General features: G+C 33.9%; 1 protein-coding gene across 1 annotated transcript; it reads left to right on the forward strand.

The window, feature by feature from the left end:
* The first annotated feature begins 1204 nt into the window (after positions 1 to 1204).
* Positions 1205 to 21375, forward strand: LOC130820120 (uncharacterized). The gene is made up of 9 exons (XM_057685371.1): positions 1205 to 1748; positions 9930 to 9991; positions 11960 to 12074; positions 12163 to 12286; positions 13551 to 13631; positions 15086 to 15427; positions 16271 to 16440; positions 16542 to 17371; positions 19025 to 21375. Exons 1-9 carry the CDS (start codon positions 1411 to 1413, stop codon positions 20506 to 20508), a joined length of 3546 nt encoding a protein of 1181 aa, XP_057541354.1. The 5' UTR covers positions 1205 to 1410; the 3' UTR covers positions 20509 to 21375.
* Positions 21376 to 26726: the final 5351 nt, after the last annotated feature.

A 26726-nucleotide genomic window follows, 5' to 3' on the forward strand; every position in this document is an offset into this window, starting at 1 on the left:
TCCAATAGTCAAAATGTCTACTATTATATGCCTAATTGCCATAGCAGCCACCAAAGCATGGATCTTATATCAACTAGATGTGAATAATACTTTTTTACATGGAGATCTAAATGAAGAAGTCTATATGCAACCACCTCAAGCATACATCACCATCAAGAATAGTGTATGCAAGCTCAAAAAATCATTATATGACTTAAAATAAAGCTTCCAGGTAGTGGTGTGCTAGACTCATGCAAGAATTATAAATCTAGGATATTATCAATCTAAAAATGATTATTCTCTATTCACAAAAAGAGAAGGAATCAACATAACAATCCTAGCAATATATGTTGATGACATCATATTGATCGGAAATAACAACATTGAAATAACCAACATAAAAACACACCTCAACAATGTGTTTAGCACCAAAGAGAAGGAATTGAGCATGCATTTTGATAATGAAATTCACCAACTCAAAGCATGTTTGATTAAAAATGTATGGGTCAAATTTGGGCAAAATAATTCAAACGAGTTTGAATGCATTTTATTTGTTTTAATTAATAATTTAACTATGTTATTTTTAATTGTGATTAAGATTTTGATTTTTATTGTTGTAATATTCTTTACACAAAATCTTGTGAAAGACAGTCTCTTTGAGAGACCATTCCTAATTTGGTCAGTCTATTATCATCTTTTAGTTTAATTAAGCTTTAATGGGCTAGGCATCAGAGGCTGAGAGACGCCTCTCAAAGAGACGATTCTCAGGAGATCAGTTGTATTCTTTATCTAAACTAAATTAAATATTATACTTCAATTGATTCAAAATCATGATACGAAATTATAATCAAAACCATCATCTAATTAGACTAATTAAAAGTCATAAATGACACAAAACGATAATTAAAACAGTAGTTAAAAATAATAAATAATTAAATGCTATTAAATTATGCTAATTACATGTTAATCAATCATATTATCTTCAACTATATGTCATCAAATTAATCAACTTGTAGTAAATATGTAAATGGGACAAATATGTATTGTGGGTTATATATAGTAGTATAAATAAAATTGGGTGTATTAAAGTAGTGTAGAAGTTTTATTTGGTTTTTATGAGGAAAAAATAAAAATATTATTAAAAATTGGAAAATACCAAACTCTTTTGGTGACTAGTATGTTCTAAATAAAATTAGAAATCAATATTTGAAGCCAACAAATTTTAGTTTGATGCATGAAATTATGTTAGATGCTTACCATGAGTCCATGATTATTATTAGTTAAATGTAAAATCTCTAAATCTTTCTCTTCTCTTGGTTCAATATCAAGTATCCACCTCTCTCCTATCATCTTCCAAAATTAATGTCAAATCAGTGATACATAAATCTAACCCCAGTTCCCAAATCTCAATTCAACCCTAATTCTATAGAAATGGAGGAATATCCAGAAGAGCTTCGAACACCACCAGTACCATTAATAGCTTTAGTAGGATGTCCAGAACTCCATTCAACAATCTCTTCTCATCTTCACTCTGAAAAACCTCCAATTAATACCCTTGCATTGCCCGATTTCGACAAGATCTCGATCTTCGCAAAAAGCAAAAATTCCAGTGATTCTTCGTCACCACCTGCGGGCATTTTCAAGAAAGATTGGTTGTTGAAGCATCGTACTAAGATTCCCGCTGTGGCTGTTGCTTTGTTTTCATCTGATCATGTTTCAGGAGACCCTGCTCACTGGCTTCAACTCTCTACTCTTATTGATCACCTTAAGTATTGATTTCTTTCCCATCTCAAAGTATTTAATTGTGTTTTTAGTGATAATTGTTAGTGACTTGATTAAAGTGTCGTTTGATTTGATGCAAATGTGCTGGGTTTCAGTGTTTTATTTAGCTACGATCTAATAATGATGTGATGTCTTATTGATTAAAAATGGATTGCTCATTCATTGAATTGTATGGTTAGCTTTGATTGGGTTAGTATTGGATAGGGAGTTGAATATGGTTACATGGGTTGGTATTAGATTTTAAGCATAGTTTGTAAGTCGTAGAGGTGGTATTCTGATTAATTCATCTTTATGTTGCTACATTTTGTGGCTATATTGTATGCACAAAGGAGAAAAACATGGGTAAATCGGTTTGCTTTAGGGGTTTGTTGTAGGATTAATAGTGTATGAATTGTAATATAGAATAATTTCATGCTACTACTCATGGTATGTCGGTGCCTTGGCGTTAGCTTTCCACCTGTTTGTGCCACACTAGCAAGTAGCATGGTCATTGAGAAATCTTAGTTTTAAATGTAGGGCTCTAAACTTTTGTCTCAGCTCAATGATATGTGGAAGGCGCACTCTTGTGTGCATTTTAGTTTTATTCATTTTGCCTTCTCTTTTGTCAGATTGCTTTTTCTATGCCAAACATAGAAAGAGTGTCTTTTTCGGAAGAAAGAGAAAGACTAGGTATCGAAGAGAGAAAAAGAGAAAAGAAAAAATTAAGGATTTGCTTGGAATTCTAAAACTCAGCGGACCTCTATCCAACTCTGTGTGCCACAATTAACTACCTTCGTTGTTTTTTCTTTGGTAACATTGTGAGTTTGCTATAATCATAAATAGAAGGACAATATAGTCTCATTTAGAAACGTTGTCAGCCTTTCAAGCATCGTTGTGATCATGAATTATTTTTGTTGAATCGTGCTCTTCAAATTAGGATTACAAAATTAGATTGACGTTTTGAGGAAAGAGAAAGTTTAGTGTAAGACTTTCACCTTTTATTAGGCAAGGTGTCTTTGTATTATGCTTGACTTCACCTCTCTTTTATAGAAAATTTTGTAAAAAGCTAACTAAGAGATCATTTGTCATGTCATACCCTTAGACCTATCAAAATTTAATTTGATCGGACTGACTGAAGACAATCTTGATCCGTTTTTTATAAAATTAGCAAATTTGAGTTTTGCATCGACTTTTTTTGAGTTGTATCTTGCTATTGTTGTCAAGTTTATTTTTTTGAGTTTAATCTTGCACAATTGTGTTATTTTTTGCCAAATATATTAAGAAAAACTAATTTAATAATTTTAATGGAAAAATTACATGTTATTTTTAGCTATTCATAGCGAGCACAATAAAACAATAATAAATCTATGATTCGTTGAGTTAGATCCAACCGATTCGAAACCAAAATCTATCCGACCTTCCAATTTGACTAATCTACATACTCTTGAGAAAACTTTCAAAGTTGTTAACATGACATGTGAAGCTAGAATCGTCTTACTAGAGTTATGACTATTAAACCTAGTCAATTTTAGGACATGTGAAGGATTGATTGAAGATTAACAAAGATTTTTGATGAGATAATAAGACTCAAAGAATTTGTTTGTTGATAGATTGATTAGTGAAACTAGACAATGAGTCCATGCTAAGATAGAGACCTGGAGGTAGACTTAAGAATAAAAAGGCTATAAACTAAGTCGAGTAAGATAGAATCATAGTAATGGTGTTGTAAAGTTAGATACGAAGGACTCTTTCTCAGTAAGTGTTAAGTATATTGAATCAATTTTTTACAAGAATGAAGATATTGACTAAGATGTGAAATGGAGGGTTATGACAGAAATATTATCCAACAAGGTGTACCACTAATGTTAAAGGGATAATTTTCAAACAAAAGTAGACCAACCCTACTATATAGTTTACAAGATATGTATGTTAATATGGATAAGTGTGCATCCCGTAAAGGATGCGATTTGAAATGAAAAAGTTGCAACTTTTAGAGACAAAATGAGATAAAATTGTTCACATTGGTTTGGTCATGCGGAAAGAAGAACGAAATCCACTTAGACAACACTTAGAAAAGTGGAAGATCGAAACATTAAGGAGTTTTGAAGTGGAAAAGTTAGCTGGAAATGACGTAAATAATATGAGTGAAAAATGACGTGAATAATTGAAATTTGCACAAGTATATGGCAATACATAGAATGAATGCAAAATTTAGATTGAATGATCATAGAAATTAAAACTTTATTTATAGATTAGTATTAGATAAGGTTGAATAAAAATTTAATCTTTATTATTGATGATCTCTATGTTGATATATTTTGGTTCATATAGTTGAGCCATTTATTAGGATCAAGAGTTTTGTGTTGTTGATTAGAGTTTCAAGTATATTGAACATGAATAAGATAAAGAGATCACGAATATGTAGAAGAAATACTTTGGTCAGTTGTTCAATGATCGTTAATAGGGAGATATAAGACATCTTGATGTAATAACTGGAAGAAAACTGGGAATCAGAATAAAAGAAAATTATGGTGGTATTCCTATTTAAAAAAATAAGCGAAATTCTATATGGTAGCTACCCGTTTTAGAGAAACGTGAGTGATAGCACTTTTTTTAGTTTTTTCCACATAGTAGTAACAAGGTTTCAACTTTACAAAATCCATAGCAAATTCAGTTAAATATTTGTTAAAATTAATTAAAAAGACAATTACACCCTTACTTTTCAAATTTTATGCACTTTAATATTAAAAAAAATAAAAAAATAAAAAAAACTTAAAAAAACCCTAAAACAATCTAACTCACCGGCCACCACCTCAGCCCACCCCATTCCATCCCCACCTACCACCAGTTAGCCTTGTTTGAAAAAACCACCCACCACCTTTATCCATCGAAAAAGCCCACCAACCATCTGAAAAGCTTCACCACTTGTTCGAAAACACCACCCACCACCTTTACCCATCGAAAAAGCTCACCCATCACCTGAAAAGCTTCGCCACCTTTTTGAAAAACACCACCCACCACCTTTATTCATCGAGAAAGACCTCCCATCACCTGAAAAGCCAACTGTTCAAAAAACGCCACCACCAACTTTACCCATCAAAAAAGCCATCCACCACCTGAAAAGCTTTGAAAAACTCCCACCATCAAAAACCTAGCTATAGTGATCTGTGAAATCGAGGGAGGGGGAAGGGGTTAGGTTGGGATTCGACAGGGAAAAGGGTTGCGATGGATGAACAGTTGGGGAAAGGGATAACAGTGGGGAGGGTGGTGGAGGAAAGGGTTTGGGTGGGGGGACGGTGAAGGAGAGGTAGTGTGGCTAGGATTGAGGGTTTGACTTTTTTTAATAAGAAACTAAAAAAGGAAAAACTTGCTACAGATTTTGTAAAGTTGAAACCTTATTGCTACCATGTGGTAAAATCTAAAAAAAGTGTTACCACACACGTTTCTCTAAAACTAGTTGCTACCATATAAAATTTCCCCAATAATAAAGTGTATGCACTTGACTTTTTAAAATTAATCTTGTGAACCATACCTAACCTCCAAGCATTTTTGGAAACCAATCTGATGTTATGTTTGGATAATTTACCATGGAAACTATTCATTGCAACAAATGTTATACTAAAATGATAAAGTAAAAGAAAAATAATTTGTACTTGATTTTTATTGATGTAAAGAATACATATGACGAAGTACCATATGAATTACTTTGGTGGGTTATGGCAAATGAAAAGGTATGTCATATAAGTGTAAAATATGTATGAGGAAAATACAAACCATGCTCAGACATGTGAAAAACTGACACAATATGTCCAAATCACCATTAGTCTACATGAAGTTTGTGCTTTGAGTTTTATTTCTAGTTGCAATGCTCTTATACGAAATAACAAGACTTGTTTAGAGGGCAGTTTTATGTTGCATATAGTTTGACGATGTCATAGCATTGGTGGATGAAATTAGAGATGAGGTCATGTTAAACTTGAGATATAGAGATATGGAGGCAGTCGAAAGAGTTCAAACTAAGTCGGAGTAAAAAAAAGTATATGGATTGTCGTTTTAGTATGCATGATCATATTAGACAACAACAAAAACAACAATGCTAGAACCTCAATCCCAAAAGATTGAGTCTGTTACATGAACCAATATATCAATTTTAAAGGTCGTCCACATGGATTCTTCTTCTTCATTCATTTTGATTATCGACCATATCAATTTGTAAGTCTAGATCCTTCATATCTTTTTCCACTTTTGTCCTCCAAGTCATCTTTGATCTTCGTCGCTCTCATTTTAAGTCTAGGAGCTCCGACTTTCTATTTTTCTTATCGGTTGGCTAATATCATGTCTTTGCAAATGCCCAAACCATCTTAAACGATTCTCTTTAATCTTTTCCTCCATATTTGCAACTTCTAAACCCTTTTATATATCTGTTTCGAAATCTATCCCTCTAGGTATGCCCAATCATCCATCAAAGCATTCACTTTTCCACTACTTCCATTTTTCTACTATGATCCTTCTTTTTTTTAGATCTACTATGATCCTTATAAAGACCGACATAAATATCCATATAGTAGCGTCACGATAAAATTTTCCCTTTAACTTTAAGCGCACACCTCGGTCATATTCCGGTAACAACTCTTCATTTTTGCAACCCACTTAATTCTACAAGTCACATCTTGTTGGATGTCTTCACTACTCTGAAATATAGGCCCAAGGTATTTGAAGCATCCATTTGAAGTGATTTTTTTTTCTTTTTCTAGCTTTATCGTGCCTCATGTTATCGCGTTTATATTGAAATTACACTTCATGTACTCTGTCTTGCTCCGACTTAATCTGAAATCTCGTGACTCCAACTCCTGTCTTCATCATTATTACTTATTATTTACCCCTTCCCTGGTCTCATCTATCAAAACAATGTCATCAGCAAACAATATGCACCAAGGCATGCCTCCTTGTATTAATCGAGCTATTTCATCTAGAATCGCAGCAAAAAGAAAGGGGCTTAGGGCTGAGCCTTAATGCGATTGTGATTAAAATTTTCTTTGTTGCCCTTCCACGTGTTCTAACTTTCGTCTTCACTTTTCAATACATATCTTGCACTATATGAATGTAATTATTAGGAATGCCCTTCTTTGTCATTTCCTTCCAAAGTACTTCTCTTGGTACCTTGTCATATGTTTTTTCTAAGTCAATAAAAATCATGTGCAAGTCTCTTTTTCCAGCCCTATAATACTCCATCATTTATCTCATAGGACGAATTACGTCTACTGTAAATCTTCCAGGCATAAAGCCAACATGGTTCTCTGAGGTGGAGGTCATCTCCTCATACATACATCTATCAATCCTTCCCGAAACTTCATAGTATACTATAGCTCATGAGTTTAATTCCTTGATAGTTAGAGCAATCTTGGATATCAACCTTGTTCTTGTAAATAGGCTTTAGAGTATTTAGTCAAGTCACTTTCATCGTCCCTAGGCATCTCCATACCACAATAGGTTTACTATCTAGCCCAACCACTTTCTTTAGCTTCATTTTCTTCAACGTCCCTTCCACCTCTAATTTTTGGATTCTTTGCGTAAATTCCTTATATTCATTCTAGGGTGTAATTGTTGTAACCCCTACAACATTTTCTTTTTCTCCATTAAATAGCTCTTCAAAGTACTCCCTCATCGGTTCTTAATGTTCTCGTCTTGACCTAGAATGTTCTTATCATTATCCTTAATACACGTCACTACACGCATGTCATTAGTTTTTTCTTGCTTTCTCTTTGCCATCTTATATATATATATATATCTTTTTCTCCTTTAGAATCTATTTTGCAAACACCTCACGAATTGCTATTATTAGCTTGGTTTTCATTTCCTTATAATTGGCTAAGTTTCTATCATTCCCGCACTTTCCAAATGCTAGATAAGATTTTTTCTTTTCCTTGATAATTGTCTTGACCTCTTCATTCCACCACGTTGTATTCTTTACCACGAAACTACCACTTGTTTCTCCTAAATTTTCTTTCAAGTAAATGTATATAGTACTTTAGATCATTTTTTCGTAAGAAAGGAGATTGTTCAAGATGTAAAACACATGATTTAGTGGGGGTGCTCAACATAGTGCATAAATACAACTACAGTCATGGTTACGATAACGGACACGGTGATACGAGAATGAGGATGATGAGGTTTTCGTATTGCCAAATATCATCCTAAACCATGAAATATTGCTTGGAATAACCTTAAACGCGGTTTTTTTAAACCTTTAAGATGCGGGTAATACTTATTCGATAAATTTGAAAACCTTTGCAATACGCCCGATACAATATGGTGCTGTCTTGTTTTTGCACTATGGTGCTCAAGTAGAGAGTTCTAATCTATACTAAGTGACCAAAGCATGCCACTGAGGTTAAATAGAAAATTTTACGCGACTTTCATTCGATCAACATTACCAAGAATACTTTATTGGGCATTTAGGAGACATCATTGTAGAAAGATGGGGTTAACTTAGAGCTTGAGATGCTTACTTAAATATGGATAGGTGGACAATCCCCAAATATAGAATTTCAAATAAAGACAAAAGAAAAAGTTTGGAAGTCACAAATATTAAAGACAAAATGAGAAAAATCATTAAACTTGTTTGGTCATGTGCAAAGAAGATCGAAAAATACACGAGTTACAAAGGTGAAAAGTTGGAAATTTGAGGAATAAAGAATTGAAAGAGGTAGACCGAAAAATAATATGAATTCTAGGAGTGAAAAATGACATGAATAATTGAGATTTGTTTTGAGTATATGACAAAAGATCAATATGAATGAAGAAGTATAATACATATGGATGGTTGTAATTATTTTTCTTAGTTGTAAATTAGTGTTAGATACAGTTAATTAAAGTAGAATCTTTGTTACCGATGCTCTCTCACATTGAATTTTTTTTTCCATGGAACTACGGCATATGTTGATGTTTAGGCTTTGGCATTGCTGTTGTGTGGTGCGTTAGGTTTTCAATTGATGCCTGTTAGTTTGACCATCAATTAGAAAGTTGTTTCTTTAAGCAGAATATGATATCGATTTTTTAAATGTTAGCTAATGCTTTGTAATTGAATATGACTTAGTTTTTTTGGCATGCTACTAAAAGTGTTGATATTGTTGTGTGGTAGTTTTCTAATGCATGTGTGGTTGAGCCTTGATGCTTAATTTTACTGTGTATAATGTCAGCAGTTTATTATTTTATGAATGTATTGGGTAACTAGGAACTGGAAGAATGTATAATGTCCATCTTGGCATATTATGTGGGCATGTAGCTTTTTAATCAATTTAATAAAAAAAAGTATTAGATGATTAAAAATTTTTTGGTTTTGTCTATTTAGAATTATGCCATTTAACAAACTGAAGCTGGGGGATGTACACATTCTGTTACGACAGGCTACTCATGATAATATTGACAACTTTGAGGATGATGAGGTGCGGAGGGAGTGGTCATTGGTAGATGAGATGGATCAAACATGTTGTTCAGTTTGGATTTATATAAATATTGCTCATAAATCGGGAGGAGTATGGAAGATGTTTTAAAAGAGGGAAGTGAAATGAAATAAGAAAGACATGCAAATGTTATAATTATTTTTTCTAAAAGGGATCAATGTTATTTGTTGCCTGGTAAGCAATAGGATTTTATGCATGAGCTAAATTCTTTTCATGGATAGTTTTTTTCTTTTTGTGGATTTTCGATTGGAATGTCATCCTATATTGAAAACTTGAATGTCATTCTATATTGAAAACTTGTACTACTTGGGAATGAATTTGCATTGTATAGGGAAAAGGTCCCACATACTTAAGTTTTTTCTATACATGTAATGTTTGTGGTGAAATGAAAGGCATTTCAATAAGTTTTAAGGTTGGAGTGTTGAGAAAAGTTTAAATTTGGCTTTCATGCCTGATTCTAAAGAAACTATAAATTTTCATAAAGATTTTTGATAGATCTATGAAATCTTAAAAAGGATGACATTTGAGGCTTGGACAAACTGGTATTCTTTCATTTTCTTCTCCTTAATGGTATATTTTGATTCATATGTAGATTATTATTTCATCATCATCGTGTACAAATCCTTCTATGTTAATCTTCTCTACTTTATAGATGTCCAAATAGAAGCACTTCTTTTTCCTTAGACATTTAAAATTTTTTAATTCTTGACTTATTAACATTTGTAGAGCAATTATTCATACGAGGACTACCAAGTTGGTTGTGGTGTTGGTGCAATCATTTTCAGAAGGTTAGTTGGCTTTTTAAAGGGTAGTTTTGGATCTTCAGTAGTTGATATTATACTTTGTTATATTGTATTTGAAGAACTAAATTATGTTATTATGCCAAAAAGCTCATTTGTAGAAATTGTCACGTGCTTTTTAGCTCATTCTATTGTTTACATTTAAATGCAACAATATGTATTGCTGTTATGCATACCTTTGGAAATTATTGTCACGACGTTCCTAGGATCAAATCAACACCATTATATAGGTCAACAACGTTCCGTGAAGATGAGGACACTGGAGTGGCGTAAAATAAGATAAATGAGTAGATATATTTCAAAGGATATAATTCTAAATGATGGCGTAGTAAAAGGTTTTGGAGTTCTAGATATTGAAGACACAACAACATTGCCATAAAATGGCTCCCATGTAAGTGGGGTTTGGGAGGTCGGGTGTACGCAACCTTACCCTTTTTAGTTGTTAGTGATAACAAGAGTTTGTTTTAGATTGACCCTTGGTAGTTAAACACCATATGAAGTGCATGATTTAATAAGTCACTTCAATATAATCCATTATAATCTGAAACAAAAAACTAATTGTTGGCCCCATTGAAATAAGGGATATAAAAAAAGAAGAAAGAAATCGAAAATAGTTTATATAACAGAAGTGAAGAATGAAAATGAAGAATTGGGATTTGCAAGATTGAATAGAGGAAGAGAATTTATGTTGATGATCATAGGAATTGATTTTGTTTACATGTACATTAACATCAGGTACAACATTACATCACCACAATGCCATTATCGACATTAGATAAGGCTGAATGAAGTATAATCTTTATTAAGAAAAATTTTCTCACACTGAATTTTCTTTTTGTTATGTCCCTTATTTCGATAGGCTAAAGATATTAAGGTCTTTGGTTTTGGATTATAATGGATTATATTAACATGACTCGTTAAATCTTCTGCACTTTTTATTTTTGTGAAGTTTCAGATGATGTTTACTACTAAGGGTTAATCGGAAACAATCTCTTTATTATATTGCTAACAAGTGTATGATAAGGGTAAGGTTGCGTACATTCGACCCCCAAACCCCATCTTAGGTGGGAGCCACTTAATGGCATTGGGGTGATGAAATGTGTTCATTTTCTTTTGTTCATGTATCTCAAATTCCACGCTATATTTTTTTATAAAAGCTTTTACATTGCTATTGTTACATACCTCATTTTAGTAAGTTTAGCTGAGATGTGTATGTTAAAAGGAATGAGTGGATATACTTGAAGGATATAATTTGAGATGAAGACATAAGAAAGAGTTCATTTGGTCATTTTTCACATAGTTGAAAAATGCACCAATTAGAAAAGTTAAAAGTTGGAAGTTTTAAGAGCTTAAATAGGAAGAGATAGGTCAAAAATGATGTGTAGGAGTGAAGAATGACTTGAAGACTTATGATTGGTTGAAGCATATGAAAATGAATAGAAATGAATAAATGAGAAGAAAATATGTGGATGATCAAAATCTAGGAAGTTGAGAGCAATCATACTGCATATGAAGAAAAAGCACCGTTGTTTCATGAGTACCGCTTTTTTGCATCTTTTCAGCGCTTTTTAGAAAATCTAAATCACTTAGAAGTTGGAGACAAAGACAGGGGGATACTGTGCGCCTTGAGTCTAAACGCCTCAAGCACGCTCATTGTATAAAAAGCCATGCCTAAGACTCAAGGTGCACCTATCCAACCACCTAGAAATGCTTAGACCATTTTGGTCGAGCCGCTAAATGGTGCATTGCCATTTACCTAGTTTATTAACGCTTACAACTTGTTTTTGCACAGTGAATTAATTTAACCATGGCACCTCACAATTGCGCTTCAGCTCGCTTTATTACACCTTGCGCCTATTTATGTGCTTGACACACCTTTTTTAAAAATTGGATAGAGGAATTTTACCTTGATTTCTAGAGTATCTTGTAAGTGGCTGTTTACCTGTTGTTGATTAGATGATTTGAACGAAGATCTTGTCGTCGCATTACGGAAACGTGCGGAATTGGATTCCAAGTACATTATTAGCTTCTCTACAAGAGATTCAGCTGTAGTGAAGCAGTCTCTTAACAGGCATGGGTTTCAATTGATATTTTGTGGACATCTAGTTATTTTTATATTCCGTTTCTCATTTACTGTTTCTCATTTACTATGTGTGCAGGTTGGGAAGTGTGTTGGCAGAATTAGTTCACATTTATTATCGGGAAGAAGGAAGACGTGTCAGGACACGTGTTGATAAAAAAAGCTTTAACTCTGCAGAATTGAGCATACGTTGTTGCTTTAAGGTAAATTTTGTTTGTTTACCTTTCTGAAAAAGAAACACATGATTATTAGCTATGCCAACTTGCTGTATATTACATGACATAAACAATCTCTTAATCTCTCCCATCACAGTAAACAAAACTTATCTAGATTTTAATGTTGTTTTAGTCATGTGTTAGCTTTCAATGTTCTTCTCATCTACTTTCTGCAATAAACTGATATTGTGGATACTTGGTTTAGAAAGGGTAAAATAGGTAATTGTCATATAGGGAAGACTTGGGGAGTAAGTTAGGATTAAGAGTTATCTTTATTATAAATAAGGGGAATTAAAGGGTCATAAAGAATCAAGAAATTTGTAAACACATATAGTGGGTGAGTTTATACCTCATTTAGGGAGATTGCAAGCATCTCGAATAGCTTGTTTTATCTTTTGTTATTTGTTTTTAGGTTGTAATGTTCCTTTAATCATCAATATTATTATAATATACTTTTCTCCTTATCTCTTTTATCATTTGATTTCTATTTTACTGTTTTAGTCCAATTAGTAGGTTCATAACACTTTCATTTTAATAATAAGACACTACAAACTTAAAAGAAATTTATGTTTGACACTGTGCATTTGGTGGGTATAATAGTCAGGGCCGACTAAATTAGAGGAGCTCCATTAGCTACTGCTCAGGGCCCCTATCGGGGACTCATTTTTTTTTCTAGAAAATATTTGTTAGATGAATACCAAGTATTCAAGAGGATTGAGAATAGAAAAATTAACGATTACAATTGATTTAACGGGATGATGATGATTATTGTTTCTCATTAACCGCCGGACATATTAAAAATGAAGCAATAAGTATTAGAAAGAGATATTGGTTCCATAAAATTATAAAATTTAGAAATATTTTAATATATTAATAAACAAATTTACAAATACCAAAATGTAAAAGAACATACTTTAAGTTTTACGGGTCCATAATTTATATTTTGCTCAGGGTCTTTTGAAATGTCAGAGACGGTTCTGATAATAGTGAGGTTTAATCTCTGGCTTCCTCTTATTATACTAGTTTCAGGATGGACAATCCTTTTTTTTCTTTTTTTTTTGTCTGTAATTCTAGTTCTCACGCCTATCAAAACATTATAACTTGATTGTAATTATATGAGGAGGTTTTTACAATATAAATTATAGGAGCTTCTGCTAATGGCAGAGCGTCGCTGCAATTTTATTATCTTTAATTATATGACTTCCATCAAACAGAACAATTTTTATCAACTCATTGTTTTTGCATTTTGCAGGTTGCTGTATATGCAGAGTTTCGTAGGGATTGGGTTGAAGCATTAAAATTTTACGAGAATGCATATCATGCATTGAGAGAGGTATTTTAATATATATCGTACCTCTTTTAGCTTTCATACTATGAACCCAGGTTCTATCAACTTTTTGAAATGCTTTTAGTGAATGATGGATGGATGATGGTCTATGGGTAGCTTAAGCATTGGATGCCATAGGGATCAGGCCATCAGGGTTGCTTAGTTTGGTTCATAACTTTAAAAGCTCATGGTGCGTCTTAACTCTCAAATCAATGATTTTTTTCTGAGCTGAAATTAAGTTCAATCTAGCTGAAAGTTAAAATTGACTTTAAAAGTATTAATCAACTATATACTCCTTTGTGTTATAAAATTGACATTACTAGAATTAGAAAACATTTCAAGTTTCTTAGAAGAATTGTACAAATCTTAACTCTAATCTACACGTAAAATAAAAAAACATGCTACAAAATATTTTAAACTAGTGTTAAATTATTTCAAGCTTCTTGAGCCCAGCTAGTGTTGCTCGGCTCACGAAAAATTTGAGTTGAAATAAGTTAGGTAGGCGCATAATAACCCTATAGGTTTTGAACGTGGAAACACTCTTTCCTTAAGGACTTGATGTAATATTGCCTTTAGCACAGAGGATTAACTATTAAGCAGTCATATAATTTTTCTTCTCTTATCTTGTGTGGATACTGCACCATTGAACAGATGGACCATTCTATACTTGTCAAACTGGTTGGTTAGGTAGGATTCTGGTCGTTTAGTTCAAGTGTTAAAATTATATGTACATTTTGGACCAATATTTTAGTGGAATATTTACATTTTCTCTATTGAGTGGATTTTCTTCGGTTAAATTGGGCCAGCTTCTTGCGTTATGTTCAGTTTTATGCTTTTTCTAGTAGTTTGTGTTGTTGAGTTTGTTTCCCATAATTTTTGGATACAAAATGCAATTATTAAATATAAGTAAACTCTATGGAGTTTCGAGGTATTAAGCTTAATCTGGCTGTCTTTTACTTTACCAATGAAAAAATAGTTGGATTTTTTCAGTTTGGTTAGGTTTCTTGGGCAAGGTAATATCAAAAAAAATCTGACCCGTAGTAGGTGCAGTAACAGTTATGGGACTACATCACGACAGTGTCAAAAACAAATCATATTCTGGAAGTCAAACTAATCTTACATTTTTATTGACTTGCTTCTGAACACCAGCTATGCATTTTGAAGGATCCATTTTTTTAATTATACATGTTTCTGAATATCATGTTAATCTTCATGGTCCATGGTGGCAGCAATGGGTATACAGTCACAAAGGCTGCAGATTTGGATCATAATAACTATATCAAAGTATTCTGACATGCTCGTGTCCTTGTCTGTCTGTCATAAGAAACTGTTCTACTGATAGTAGATTGTTGACATTGAGCTTTAGAATGAATTAATTTTTGTAGATTTGACTCATATTTTAGCAAGTTGAGTGATGGTTTAGCAATTTCTTTCTAAGTGACACTTGATTTAATATACAGATGGTTGGAACATCTACCAGGTTGCCTGCAATACAACGCTTAGTAGAGATAAAAACACTCGCAGAACAATTGCATTTCAAGATCTCAACTTTATTACTGCATGGTGGAAAAGTTGTAGAAGCAGTTTTGTGGTTCCACCAACATTATACTTCTTACCGGAAGCTTGTTGGAGCTGCTGAAGCTACTTTTCTTCACTGGGAATGGCTAAGCAGACAGTTTTTGGTCTTTGCTGAGCTGCTGGAAACAAGTTTAAAAAATATTCCAGGCTTCTCTGAGATTGTTTTGGGTGGTAAAGATCAGGCTCTGACTGACCTTGAACTTCACCCAGCTTATTATTATCAGGTGATTATCTAGAAACTTCCAACATAAACTATGATGCAGTGCTACTGAATGCTGTGTTGATTCTAATTGAATTAGTCTTTGTTGATTTTCTTCTTTAAGTTGCTTCTTACCTATCTCCTCTGGAATGTACTGTACTCTTGTGAAGGCCTGGAATTGATGCAATTTTCTTTGATCTTAGATACTGTGAAACCTATCCAACAGTGCTCCTGAGCAATTTTTTGTTTTTTTTGATTCCTGTGGAGATTGGATTTTCTATTCCTCATTCTCGAATCTTTTTGGTGTTGTTAGCTCTTGGTTTGGTCCTGCCTCTAACTCATTTTGTTTCTAAAAATGGATGCACATTTTGGAATGTTATTTTTGTAAATGTCAACACCTTATTTTTAATTACATGATTCGTAGTTTTGTTCCTAGTACTGTTCCACAATTACAAGATTGGACAAAAAGTAAGCTAATTTTTGAAGCATTTAAATGTTTGCTTTAAGCCGCGTTACTTAGTTGTCCTTGCCAATGTGTCCACCCTCCAAAAAACTTTCTTTGCATTCACCCTTCTTTCTTTTCATGATTATTCACCCTCGTGTATGAGTTTGTCTTCATCCTTTTTATTGTACCACTATTGACCGTATCTTGCTTTTATGGTATTGCCTCTTTCAGTGAATGCTTTTGTAAAATCTTATTTGACATGTTTAGACTGTTGTGGGGCAATGTTGGAATTGTACACTTTTTCCCCCTTGGTAGTCTTAGCATGGAGTTAGATTCTTTGTTAAGTACCATTTATGCAAAGAGTTTGAGAAGCTTTGTAGCCTATTGTTTAGATGTTAAAAGGTATCTATTTCCTCTGAGCAGCTGGCATCTCGCTATTTAATGGAGAAGAGATCTTGCTTGGAAATTGCTATTTCCTTGTGGGAGGTAATAAGTGAGAATGATGGTGCTGCTGAATCAGTCATACCTTCTAGTTATGTTGGACAGTTTGCACGATTACTGGAACAAGATCATGAGGAGTTAGCCTTGCAACCGTAAGTTTTAGTTGCTACTGACAGTTGTATTTCTAGCTCTATACCTCTTATGCTAATGCTAACGTTGAATTTTTCGCCTTTGGTTGATGCTGCGTCTGCAGTCTGACAGATGAAGAGTTTATCCGCTATTGTATTAACGAAGGGAGAAGATTCCAAGATTCTTTTGAAATCATCGCTCTTCTGAAAAGGTCTCATGAAATGTATACAGGCTTAAAAGATCCCCGGATGGCATCGTATTGCAGTTTTCTAATTGCTAAAGAATATTTTTCTCTGGGTGAAATAGAAAATGCAAAACAAAACTTTAATGCTGCTGTGAATTTATATAGAAATGAGAGTTGGGCAACCTTACTATGGGAAGTCTTGGGTTATTTGCGTGAGTGCGCAAGGCAAGAAGGTTCCTTTAAAGAATTTGTTGAATATTCCCTTGAGATGGCTGCACTGCCCGTTACATCTGGAGATTGTTCTGCCTATAAAGAATGTGGCCCAGCTGGTCCTCCATGTTTTCAGCAGAGAGAGATAATTCACAAGGAGATTATGCGCCTTGTCACTGGAGAATCGGAGTTTGCGTCAAAGGTTGGTGATCAGAAAGTTAGGATAACTAAAGATTCTCCGCTTCACATTGAAGTTGATCATGTAAGCCCCCTAAGAGTGGTTCTACTTGCGTCGGTTGCATTTCATGAGCAAGTAGTTAAGCCAGGCATGCCTACTCAATTTACATTGTCACTATTGTCACATCTTCCTCTCCCTTTCGAGATTGATGCGTTAGACATCCAGTTCAATCAAGCAGAATGTAATTTTGTCATACAGAATTCTCAAAAAGCTTCAGCACTCACTAACTTGAACAATCAAGCGGGTTATCGAGTAGAGACTGCTCAAGCTTTGGCTCTTTCTGAAAATAGATGGCTAAGGCTGACCTATGATGTTAAATCTGGTAAGTATTGTAAATTTTCACGTACTTAACTTAATTTCAAATTCTCTTTGTGGGTGTGAAATTGTTCTGTGGTAAACAGAAGTGAATTTGAAAAGGACAAATATGCAGAAGGTAATGGGAAGAAAGCCCATAATTTCAACAATATTGGAAGATGCTAGGCATGAATATGACTTGAATCTGTTTACCTAAAAAAATTCTTGCACTTTTGTATTGATAGCTATATAGGCAAGAAAGGAAGGGGAGGTAAAGGGAGGAAAAAAGAGTGAACTCAGGCAAGGGGAAGAGGGGGAAAGGGAGGGAAGTAGTGGAATTAAGTGAGAAAATAGAAGGATTTGAATGTGATAAAAGGGGAAAGTGGAGGAAATTTCAAAAACATTGTTCGGATAATAATTTGGTTCTTTAAGGAAAGGAAGGGAAAGGATTTGGAATAAGATCAAAAGCCTTTGTCACACCCTCACAGCCCTCGTGTTTGCTGAGATTTTGAGTGGGTAAGCCCCCCATGGATGGCTCTAAATTTGGGAATCGGAGTGACAAAACACATGGTAGGTGTACTGTCCGTTGTCTTAGCGATTGGAAACAAATAAAAACTTGTAACTATAGAGGAAGGGATAAAGTAATACTGAAGTGTTGATCTATTAACTTTTTGCTGACCTCATTAATAAAGCAACTGTAGCTTCCCACTATATTTCACTCATAAACTCAATAACAGAAAAACTTATTTCAGTGGATCTTTTTCTTGCCATTCCTTAGCCCAGCATATTATGTGTCCCAAACAAAGGAAATTGGATACCTCCCTCTCCCTTTCCCCGAGTCCATTCTATTCAAACAAGTGTTGAGGGTCAATTATGCATTTCCCTCGTGGTAAATAATGATTAATGATGTTTTATACCTTTTAATGTATAGGGAAAGTTTAGTTTACTATCTCTCATATAAAACCTTATTCACTTGTGAATAAATTTAGGACTTGAACTGACTTAAACCCAATCTTGCCTTTAAATAGTATAGTCCAGTTCAGTTCAAAATACTATTTTTCATGAGTCTAATGGAATGAGATTTAGTTAAATTTTCATAAATTTTGGTTGTTCATATTAATTGGTGGTAATTGGAATGAGATTTAGTTGAAATTTTCATAAATTTCTTATTTTATGTCCATTGTAGTGGAGCTCTCACCCTCAGACATGCTTTTCTTCATAATTTTCGATGACTACCTAATACCACATTCCAAGTGGTAATTAATGAGAATGAATTTTGTGAAGAAAAAGAATTATTAGAGTAGGACAAGTATGTTCATAAACCTCATCAAATAGTTTTCCGTGCTAAATTACATTAAGTAGCATTACCATTCCCTCCATTTAATACCAACAAGCAAATGGGCTGTAAAGCCCATCCTCTCCCACCCAAATTTTGATACCCTCTTGTCTCTTGAATTTTACCCCACTTTCTATTTTGTTATGAGTAAGGGAGCTAGTTAATGGCATTGGCATAATGTAATGTGATGATTTGTTTTTTTTTAGTGCCTTTGAGTTTGCTCCTTTACTCATCAAGGAAGTGGAAATGAAGACAGATCTATTAATCTTTTTATGGAGTTGTTTTTGCCAGAATTTCAACTTTTTCATTGCTTGCCATTTATTTGAATTCTTTGTTCTGTCCCAGATCGAAGCGGAAAACTTGAATGCATATCTGTCATTGTAAGGTTTGGATCATACTTCACCATCTGCTGCAGAGCTGAAAGCCCTGCCTCAATGGATGATTTAACGCTTTGGAAACTCGAAGAGTGCGTTGAGAGTTTCCCTACCAAGGATCCTGCTTTAGCTTTCTCTGGTCAAAAGGTGGTCCAAATTGAAGAACCTGATGCACAAGTTGATCTGAGTGTGGTTGCTGAAGGTCCTGCATTGGTTGGTGAAAACTTCATTGTTCCAGTCACGATTTCTTCGAAGGGTCATTCTGTTCACTCCGGTGAATTGAAAATAAACCTGGTAGACACAAGAGGAGGTGGGCTGGTAAGTCCAAGGGAATTTGAGCCATATTCGACAGAAAGTCATCATGTTGAACTTCTTGGAGTTTCTGGACCAGATGTTGAAAGTTCTGTTACTAGCTCTGACAGTATCAGAAACATTCAACATTCATTTGGTTTGATATCTGTTCCAGTTTTGAACGCCAGAGAATCTTGGTCCTGTAAATTAGAAATCAAATGGCATAGGCCAAAGCCGATCATGTTATTTGTTTCGTTGAGCTACACATCTGAGAGTCATGATGCTAATATGCAAAAAATTCATGTTCACAAGAGCATGCAGATTGAAGGTCAGACTCCTGTTATTATCAGTCATCGTATGATGTCGCCATTTCGACGTGATGCATTATTACTTTCCAGAATTAAACCCATTGTTGATGCTGAAAAGTCCCCAACCTTGCCACTGGATGAAACAAGTATACTTGTAGTCACTGCTAAAAATTGCACCGAGGTGCCATTAAGGGTATTATCAATTACTATTGAAGTAGATGATAATGCCGTGGAAAACTCATGTAATGTGTTTCCAGCAAGCAATCAACATGCGGATGCTGTAGGACCCTATATTGTGGTGCCAGGCGAAGAGTATAAGAAAGTCTTTTCCGTCATTCCTCTGACTAATAATTCAAACGTGAGGCTTGGTACAGTATGTCTTAAATGGATGAGAGATGCAGGGCCTCTGAAGCAGAGTGTTTCTGAGGTAATGACCAAACATAAACTTCCCGAAGCAAAGGTTGAATTATCTCCTCTGATTGTGAGCTTGAAATGTCCACCTCATGCTGTCCTTGGAGACCCCTTCACCTACTTCATTAAAATTAAGAATCAAACAGAGTTACTTCAGGAGATCAAGTATTCATTAGTGGATTCACAGAGCTTTGTTTCATCTGGATCCCACAATGATAATATATTTGTCTTGCCAAAATCTGTGCATGTTCTGAACTACAAACTTGTTCCACTAGCCTCTGGTCCGCAGCAGTTGCCTAGAGTCACTGTGACATCCCTGAGATATTCGGCTACATTTGAACCTTCAGTCACTGCTTCTACTATTTTTGTGTTCCCTGTAAAGCCTCAGTTGGAGATGCAAACGGTGGAAAGTAGCGCAAAATCTATGATACCTGCAGCTGATTAGAAACTTGATTCAAAATTTTCTTTTACTTGGATCCATCACTACATGTCAATCTGTTTTAGTGTCCCATTCCTTCAATTTAGAGGCATGAAGATACTTCTGAAATTATGCTTCTCCCGTTGAAGAATCATCTGAAGTCGGCTGTGCAGGAGTTCTGCTATTATACAAATCATTACCCCAAAGACGGATACAGAATCAGCTGTGCCACTCCAACCAGGAATCATATCACAATGTTGCTTTATGGTGATGCTCGGTTGAGACATGAAACTAGTTCAAGAAATCGTCATTTTGAGAAATTAATGGCATTGAGCTATAATTTTCTATACTAACAGTATATATGCAAATCAAAATATTGCAAAGAGTTGTTTAGATGTTACGATGATATCTGGAATTTTTTTATTGAAGTGCCCCGAGTTTTCTTAGATCAACAGAGACTGGCCCTGATGTGTGACTCATTCTGGATGGCTTAGCAGTTAGCACTCCTCAGTTAAACTGCCATTAACATTGATTATCAATTTTGGTGTTTGGTTATGTCTATGTCGGATGATCACTGACTAGCATTTGAAAAAAATGCTTTTTAAACTTGGATTTATCTGGTTATTTTAGATATGAACTGTTCTTTTATACAATCAGTATCAGAGGAGTAGCTTTCTGTTGTTTCGGTTTGTGTCTCATTTCAATTTACTGGTAAGTGATACGCGGTTAGTTTCTTGGACAAAGGTTTTTTTGTACATGATGATAAACTATGGTACTCAGAAGTCAGAATGTTTCTGTAGACTAGTAGATTTTATATTAAAATAAGGATATTAATTTGTAATTTCTGGGATCAGACTCTATTCATGGTCTCTATCTGAAGTTTTCTCTTTGGCAGACATTGTCTTCAGTTTCTATATTATGTAGGATTATAGAGTAGTTTACAACAAAATGAATTCTAAAGTCATAGGAGTTTTTTAATTTAGTGGTTAATAGTTTTTTCCTTCATTCTTGTGGCAGGGAATTAATTCTCACCATTCATAGAAGGATTAATCATAGGAGTTTATTGGGTGCGATCAGCGGAATTTTAGATAACAATTATCTAACTAGGTAAAACCAACTAGAACTTCAATAGTAGCCCCTGTATATGACATATGACTTGATTGGTCGGAAGGATACGAATATTGCAAAATATTATATGATCTATAGATCTTTTCACGTATCATCAACTAACACTTAAATAGTAGTTCCTCTAATTATTCCACGCATACCAAATTGATCTCGCTTATGCTAGTACAAAAAAGATAAACAATTTACACTTTTACATTACTTTTATGGGAGATTAGACATGGAGCAAGTAGGATTTTTCAACGGTCATCAATTCGTTACTCTATATAAAAAAATATAATATTTTACCAATTATAGCCTTGAAATTTAGGCTTTTTGAAATCAACAGCCTCAAACTTTTTTTCTTTTTTACGAACAACTTTCCCTTTTTTTAAAATGACAACGATATAGCCATCTTACTAGACTCCAATCACTTAATACCCAAAAGAATTAATTAAATCTTCATTCATAAAAAGCTAGGATGGGAAACATAGGTTTAAAAATGGAGTCTGAAAAACGACGATGTATTAGAGTTCGAACGATGTGTTTCAAACTCCAATATTACCAAGATCGAGTGTATGAAGTTTTAGTGACAAACAAATTACGCTATCAACGATATCAATGTTTGTAGGAGAAAATAAAGCAATAAAACGACACAAAGATTTAACGAGGTTCACCCAACTAAGGCTACGTCCTCCGGTGTGTAGTATCTCTTATATTATCAAAAGGAGTTCAAAGAACTCTCAAATATGGAGAATTACAATAGAGAAGAGATATAGGCTAGTGTTTGGCTTGGGGTGTATTTTTGTGGATATCCATTTGATGATTGAGAGCTCCCTATATATAGTACTAGGTACATAAATGTCATTAGCTCACTAAATACAAAATTAATATTGAATAATGAATGACATGAAACTTCTCCAAGAACTTGAAAGGTCGAAAACAGCATCTTAGGCACATCAGAGGAACCGCTCGACTGGAACAGAGAGCTCGCTCGGTCGAGCGGAGTACAGACCCTTTCTGGATGCATTCTGTTTGCTCGCTCGATCAATCAATAAGGCTCGCTCGGTCGAGCGGACAGGTCAAGCGACCATTCTGCTTCTTCTGTCAGAATTCTGATCGAGCTTCAATAAATCAAACATAAACCAAGTCCTTTGCACTTCTTCATTAAGTCTCATAACTCTCACACTTCATTACCTTATTAATCTACACTTAATCATCATTATAAATCAATCATCAAAACTTAACTTAATACATCCATATTAACACATTCATGGGATTCCATCCCAAAGGTCATACATGAATGCACCTCATCAAATGTGCACTCAAGTCACACCAATCACAACAGAGTCTTTATAGAGACAACTTTTATTTGGAAATTGAAGAATATAATGCAATTTAAAAAGGGGATTGTTTTTACTGAGTAAAAGGAAGGGAAGTTAGGAGTTGGGTTAATTACTAACTATGGATTACATTCAAAGGTTTGAAAGAAAGTCAAAGGTAATTCTAAGGGTTTAACATATTATAGTTTGAGTAAGTAAAAAGATTTCGGTAACATGGTTGTATCATTGTTGATTTTCAAAATGTGAAGGTTATTGTCAGCAAAAAAAATTAAAGCTATTATTTTTAAAAAGTTTAAACTCTAAAATTGTAGGCAAGAAGCCAAGAATATTCAAAAATAATAATCCTATTCCAGTTGAATATACTTATACTTAATATTTAAGAATCAAATAGAGTAGTAAATTTTTTTTTTTTTGAGTTGAATAGAGTAATAGTCTAATTGTCTCCTAATTTGTAAAACTATATAAATAGACAAATTTAACAAATTAATAAAGATGAATAGAGCAGTAAAACCTCTCTATAATCCCTTTATGTTTACAACGTATCTTTTTAATAATATCAAAATACATTGAATATAATAATTCATCATCATTCTGTGATAATATTGTAAAATTTAATTCTGATGAAGGGTGTCAAACAGATAAGATTAGACCATGTTACCAACAAAATAGTAGTGTGGTGAGACTTCAATAAAAAGTACTTTTTCATCTCTTTGAATACTTTAAGTTAAAAGTTTAAAACACCCTCACGTATAAAATCATAATTAGCAAATTCTAAGGATAAAGTTTGTTCGATGCAAGATAGTTATAAGAGAGGATCGATCTCAGATTAAACTCTAAATACATGGCCTTTTATAATTTTAAGGTATCTGGTTCAATAGCAAGTTACACATCCTAGTCATTTAATAGCAGTTGTTCTAAGTGTGATGTTGTTTAAGAGATTCTGTCTTCTTGCGGAGGACAACCTAGTGTAAGCTCTTGACATTTTGAGACTTTTGGTCACGAAGTTCTAACGTGAGTCATAGGACTGTTGTCCTGCATTATTCTCGTTCTTTATTTATTCTTACTATTTACTATGTTATATTGTAATTCATTCACTTGTCATCTTTCAGGTTTGAAACATATATAAAGGTCTACGTTGCGTCTATTGATGAAGAGGATGATAAGGAAGGGATTTCTCATATGATAGAACATATTGCATTTCTTGATAGTAAAATCATAGGACCCAATCAGAATATCACACTTGACATATGAAGATTAGTGCAGTTTCTGACATTTTATGGGCCTTAGGCAAACTGAAAGAAATTTGAATTTTAACGGGTGTTGGAAAAATAGCAGAGATGAACCCTATATATTATAGTTATCATTATAAATGTAGAGGTGTCACAAACTTCTTAATTGATAAATGAATTGATCATAAATTGCAAATTTTTAAGTGTTTACTTCATTAGCTAAATATTTCAGATTTTAGGGCCCTTTTTAACTCGGGGCCCTTGGCAAATACCTACTTTGCCTATGGTCAGGAATGACCCTGATGAAGATTTTGGTTTATGAAGTATATAATGATTTACATGCATGTGAAGTCATGAATGGATGGAAATTGGGGTGGTGGAGGTGGTATAGAGAAAGGGGATGGAAAATGGGTAGAGAAGTGGAGAGAATAAGGGAGGAAAAGACGAGGAAGATGAGTTTTGTTTGTGTTTTTAGTTTTTATTTACATAAAATTATAGCAATCAATTAGAACATTGACACATGGCATTTTAATAAAAATCATATAGAGTAACCTGTTAATCTAGGTAACCATTGCCTAGAAGTTCTTTCATCATTAAAAAAAAAAGCAACTTTTTGATTGCCCAAAACAGTCAGTATAGAGCTATACCGACTGAATTCTGACTATTTTGGGATAGTCGGTTCAGAATGGTCGAAATTTCATTTTAGTAGGAAAACAGTTGGAATTTCCGACTAACCATGATTAGTCGGAAAATTAGTTGGAAATTCCGATTACCAAGTTAGTCAGAAAATAGTAGAAAATATTCGAATAATTTCCTACTATTAAATAGTCGGAAATTATTCGGAAGACATTATTTCAGAATTTATCTCAAAATGATAAGAAAAAGGTTTTTTAAGAATTTCCTACCACTTTTCTAACCAGATTCCGACCACCAGGTTGGTCGGAAAAAAAAAGATGAAAGAATGTGCCACATCATACCCACGTGGAACCCACATGGCACCTACGTCACGCCCACATGTCGACCACTATGCGACCACATGGCGTCACACCTCAACAATCAGCTTACACACAAATGTCTTGGGGAAGGTTTAAACCTAAAGACCTCATGGATATTACATCTACACTCCAACCAATAGACCATTTATTGATTAGTGATATTATAAGCTATGTTATTGAACTTATAACATAATTAACACTCCTACCACGTAATGTATTATTATTATTATTATTATTATTATTATTATTATTATTATTATTATTATTATTATTATTATTATTATTATTATTCATATTTTCAAGATTAAGTATCTCTTATTTTCTTATTTATGGCAAGTACTAGAATAAAATCAATTTAAGGAATATTGCCATACATTAGAGAATACAAAATAGGTAAATGATAACAATATCCTTATTCTCCGAGTAATCCATGAATTCCATCTTACCTTGATGATTCACTTAGCTGATTTAGAGCATTGATAATATTGTCATATTATCTCCATATTATAGCACTGTATGATTAGGCAAAATACATTTGCTAACAATTAATTAACAGCTAGAATATAAGTTCTTTGTGAACTCCCTACAAAAAAAAACAACTTTCAAACTGCCCAAAAGAGTCAGAAATTAGTTGGTATAGAGTTATACCGATTGATTTTCGATTATTTTGGGATAGTCGGTTCAGAATGGTCGAAATTGCATTTTAGTAGGGAACCAGTCGGAATTTCCAACTAGTCATGGTTAGTCGGAAAATTAGTCGGAAATTCCGACTACCAAGCTAGTCAGAAAATAGTAGGAAATTTCCAACTAATTTCCTACTAATAATTAGTCGGAAAACACTATTTCAAAATTTATCCCAAAATGACAAGAAAATGTTTTTAAAAATTTCCGACCACCAGGATGGTCGGAAAAAAAAATTAACTGAATGAATGTGCCACATCATATCCACATGGAACCCACTTGGCACCAAACACCTCAACAATCAGCTTACACACAAATGTCCTGGGGGAAAATCGAACTAAAGACCTCATGTATATTACATCCACGCTCTAACCAATAGGCCATCTATTGATTAGTGATATTTTAAGCTATGTTATTGAAGTTATAACATAATTAACACTCCTACCACTTAATTAGTGTATTATTTTTTTTTTTGAAGAAATGATTTTTGTCTTACCCAATTAAAAAAAATGAGATACAAGGAATCAAAGACTCCTAGGTTTCCAACTTATCTGTTATCTCCCTATGTTTGCATCAGTATGAACACAAAGCCCACCTTCGAGAAAGGGTTTAGAGTGTCACTCTTCATGTGCATGGGCGATGATCGGGAAGCCTCAAAAAGCTATACATAAAGGCGAAGACAATAAACTAAGCTATCTATGTCAAGAGGCCATGTCCACCTTGACCAGATCATAACCAAATAGTGAAAACAAAAAAAAAAAAAAAAAGCCTACATACATCTTAACCTAAGATATAGTGGTCAAGGCCCAAAATAAGCTCCAGATTTAAGAGCTGAAAACGAATCCTGGAATACATAAAAATATCTAATGTGAGACATACGCTGTAGGTGAGCT

This window comes from Amaranthus tricolor, chromosome 8 (genome assembly GCF_026212465.1).
Source record: "Amaranthus tricolor cultivar Red isolate AtriRed21 chromosome 8, ASM2621246v1, whole genome shotgun sequence".
Lineage (NCBI taxonomy): Eukaryota > Viridiplantae > Streptophyta > Magnoliopsida > Caryophyllales > Amaranthaceae > Amaranthus > Amaranthus tricolor.

Coding starts and splice junctions, on each gene's coding strand:
- LOC130820120 (XM_057685371.1), top strand. CDS start 1,411: ATGGAGGAATATCCAGAAGAGCTTCGAACACCACCAGTACCATTAATA. Junction 13,632..15,085: donor CATATCATGCATTGAGAGAG/GTATTTTAATAT, acceptor TTTAATATACAG/ATGGTTGGAACATCTACCAG. Junction 16,441..16,541: donor GAGGAGTTAGCCTTGCAACC/GTAAGTTTTAGT, acceptor CTGCGTCTGCAG/TCTGACAGATGAAGAGTTTA.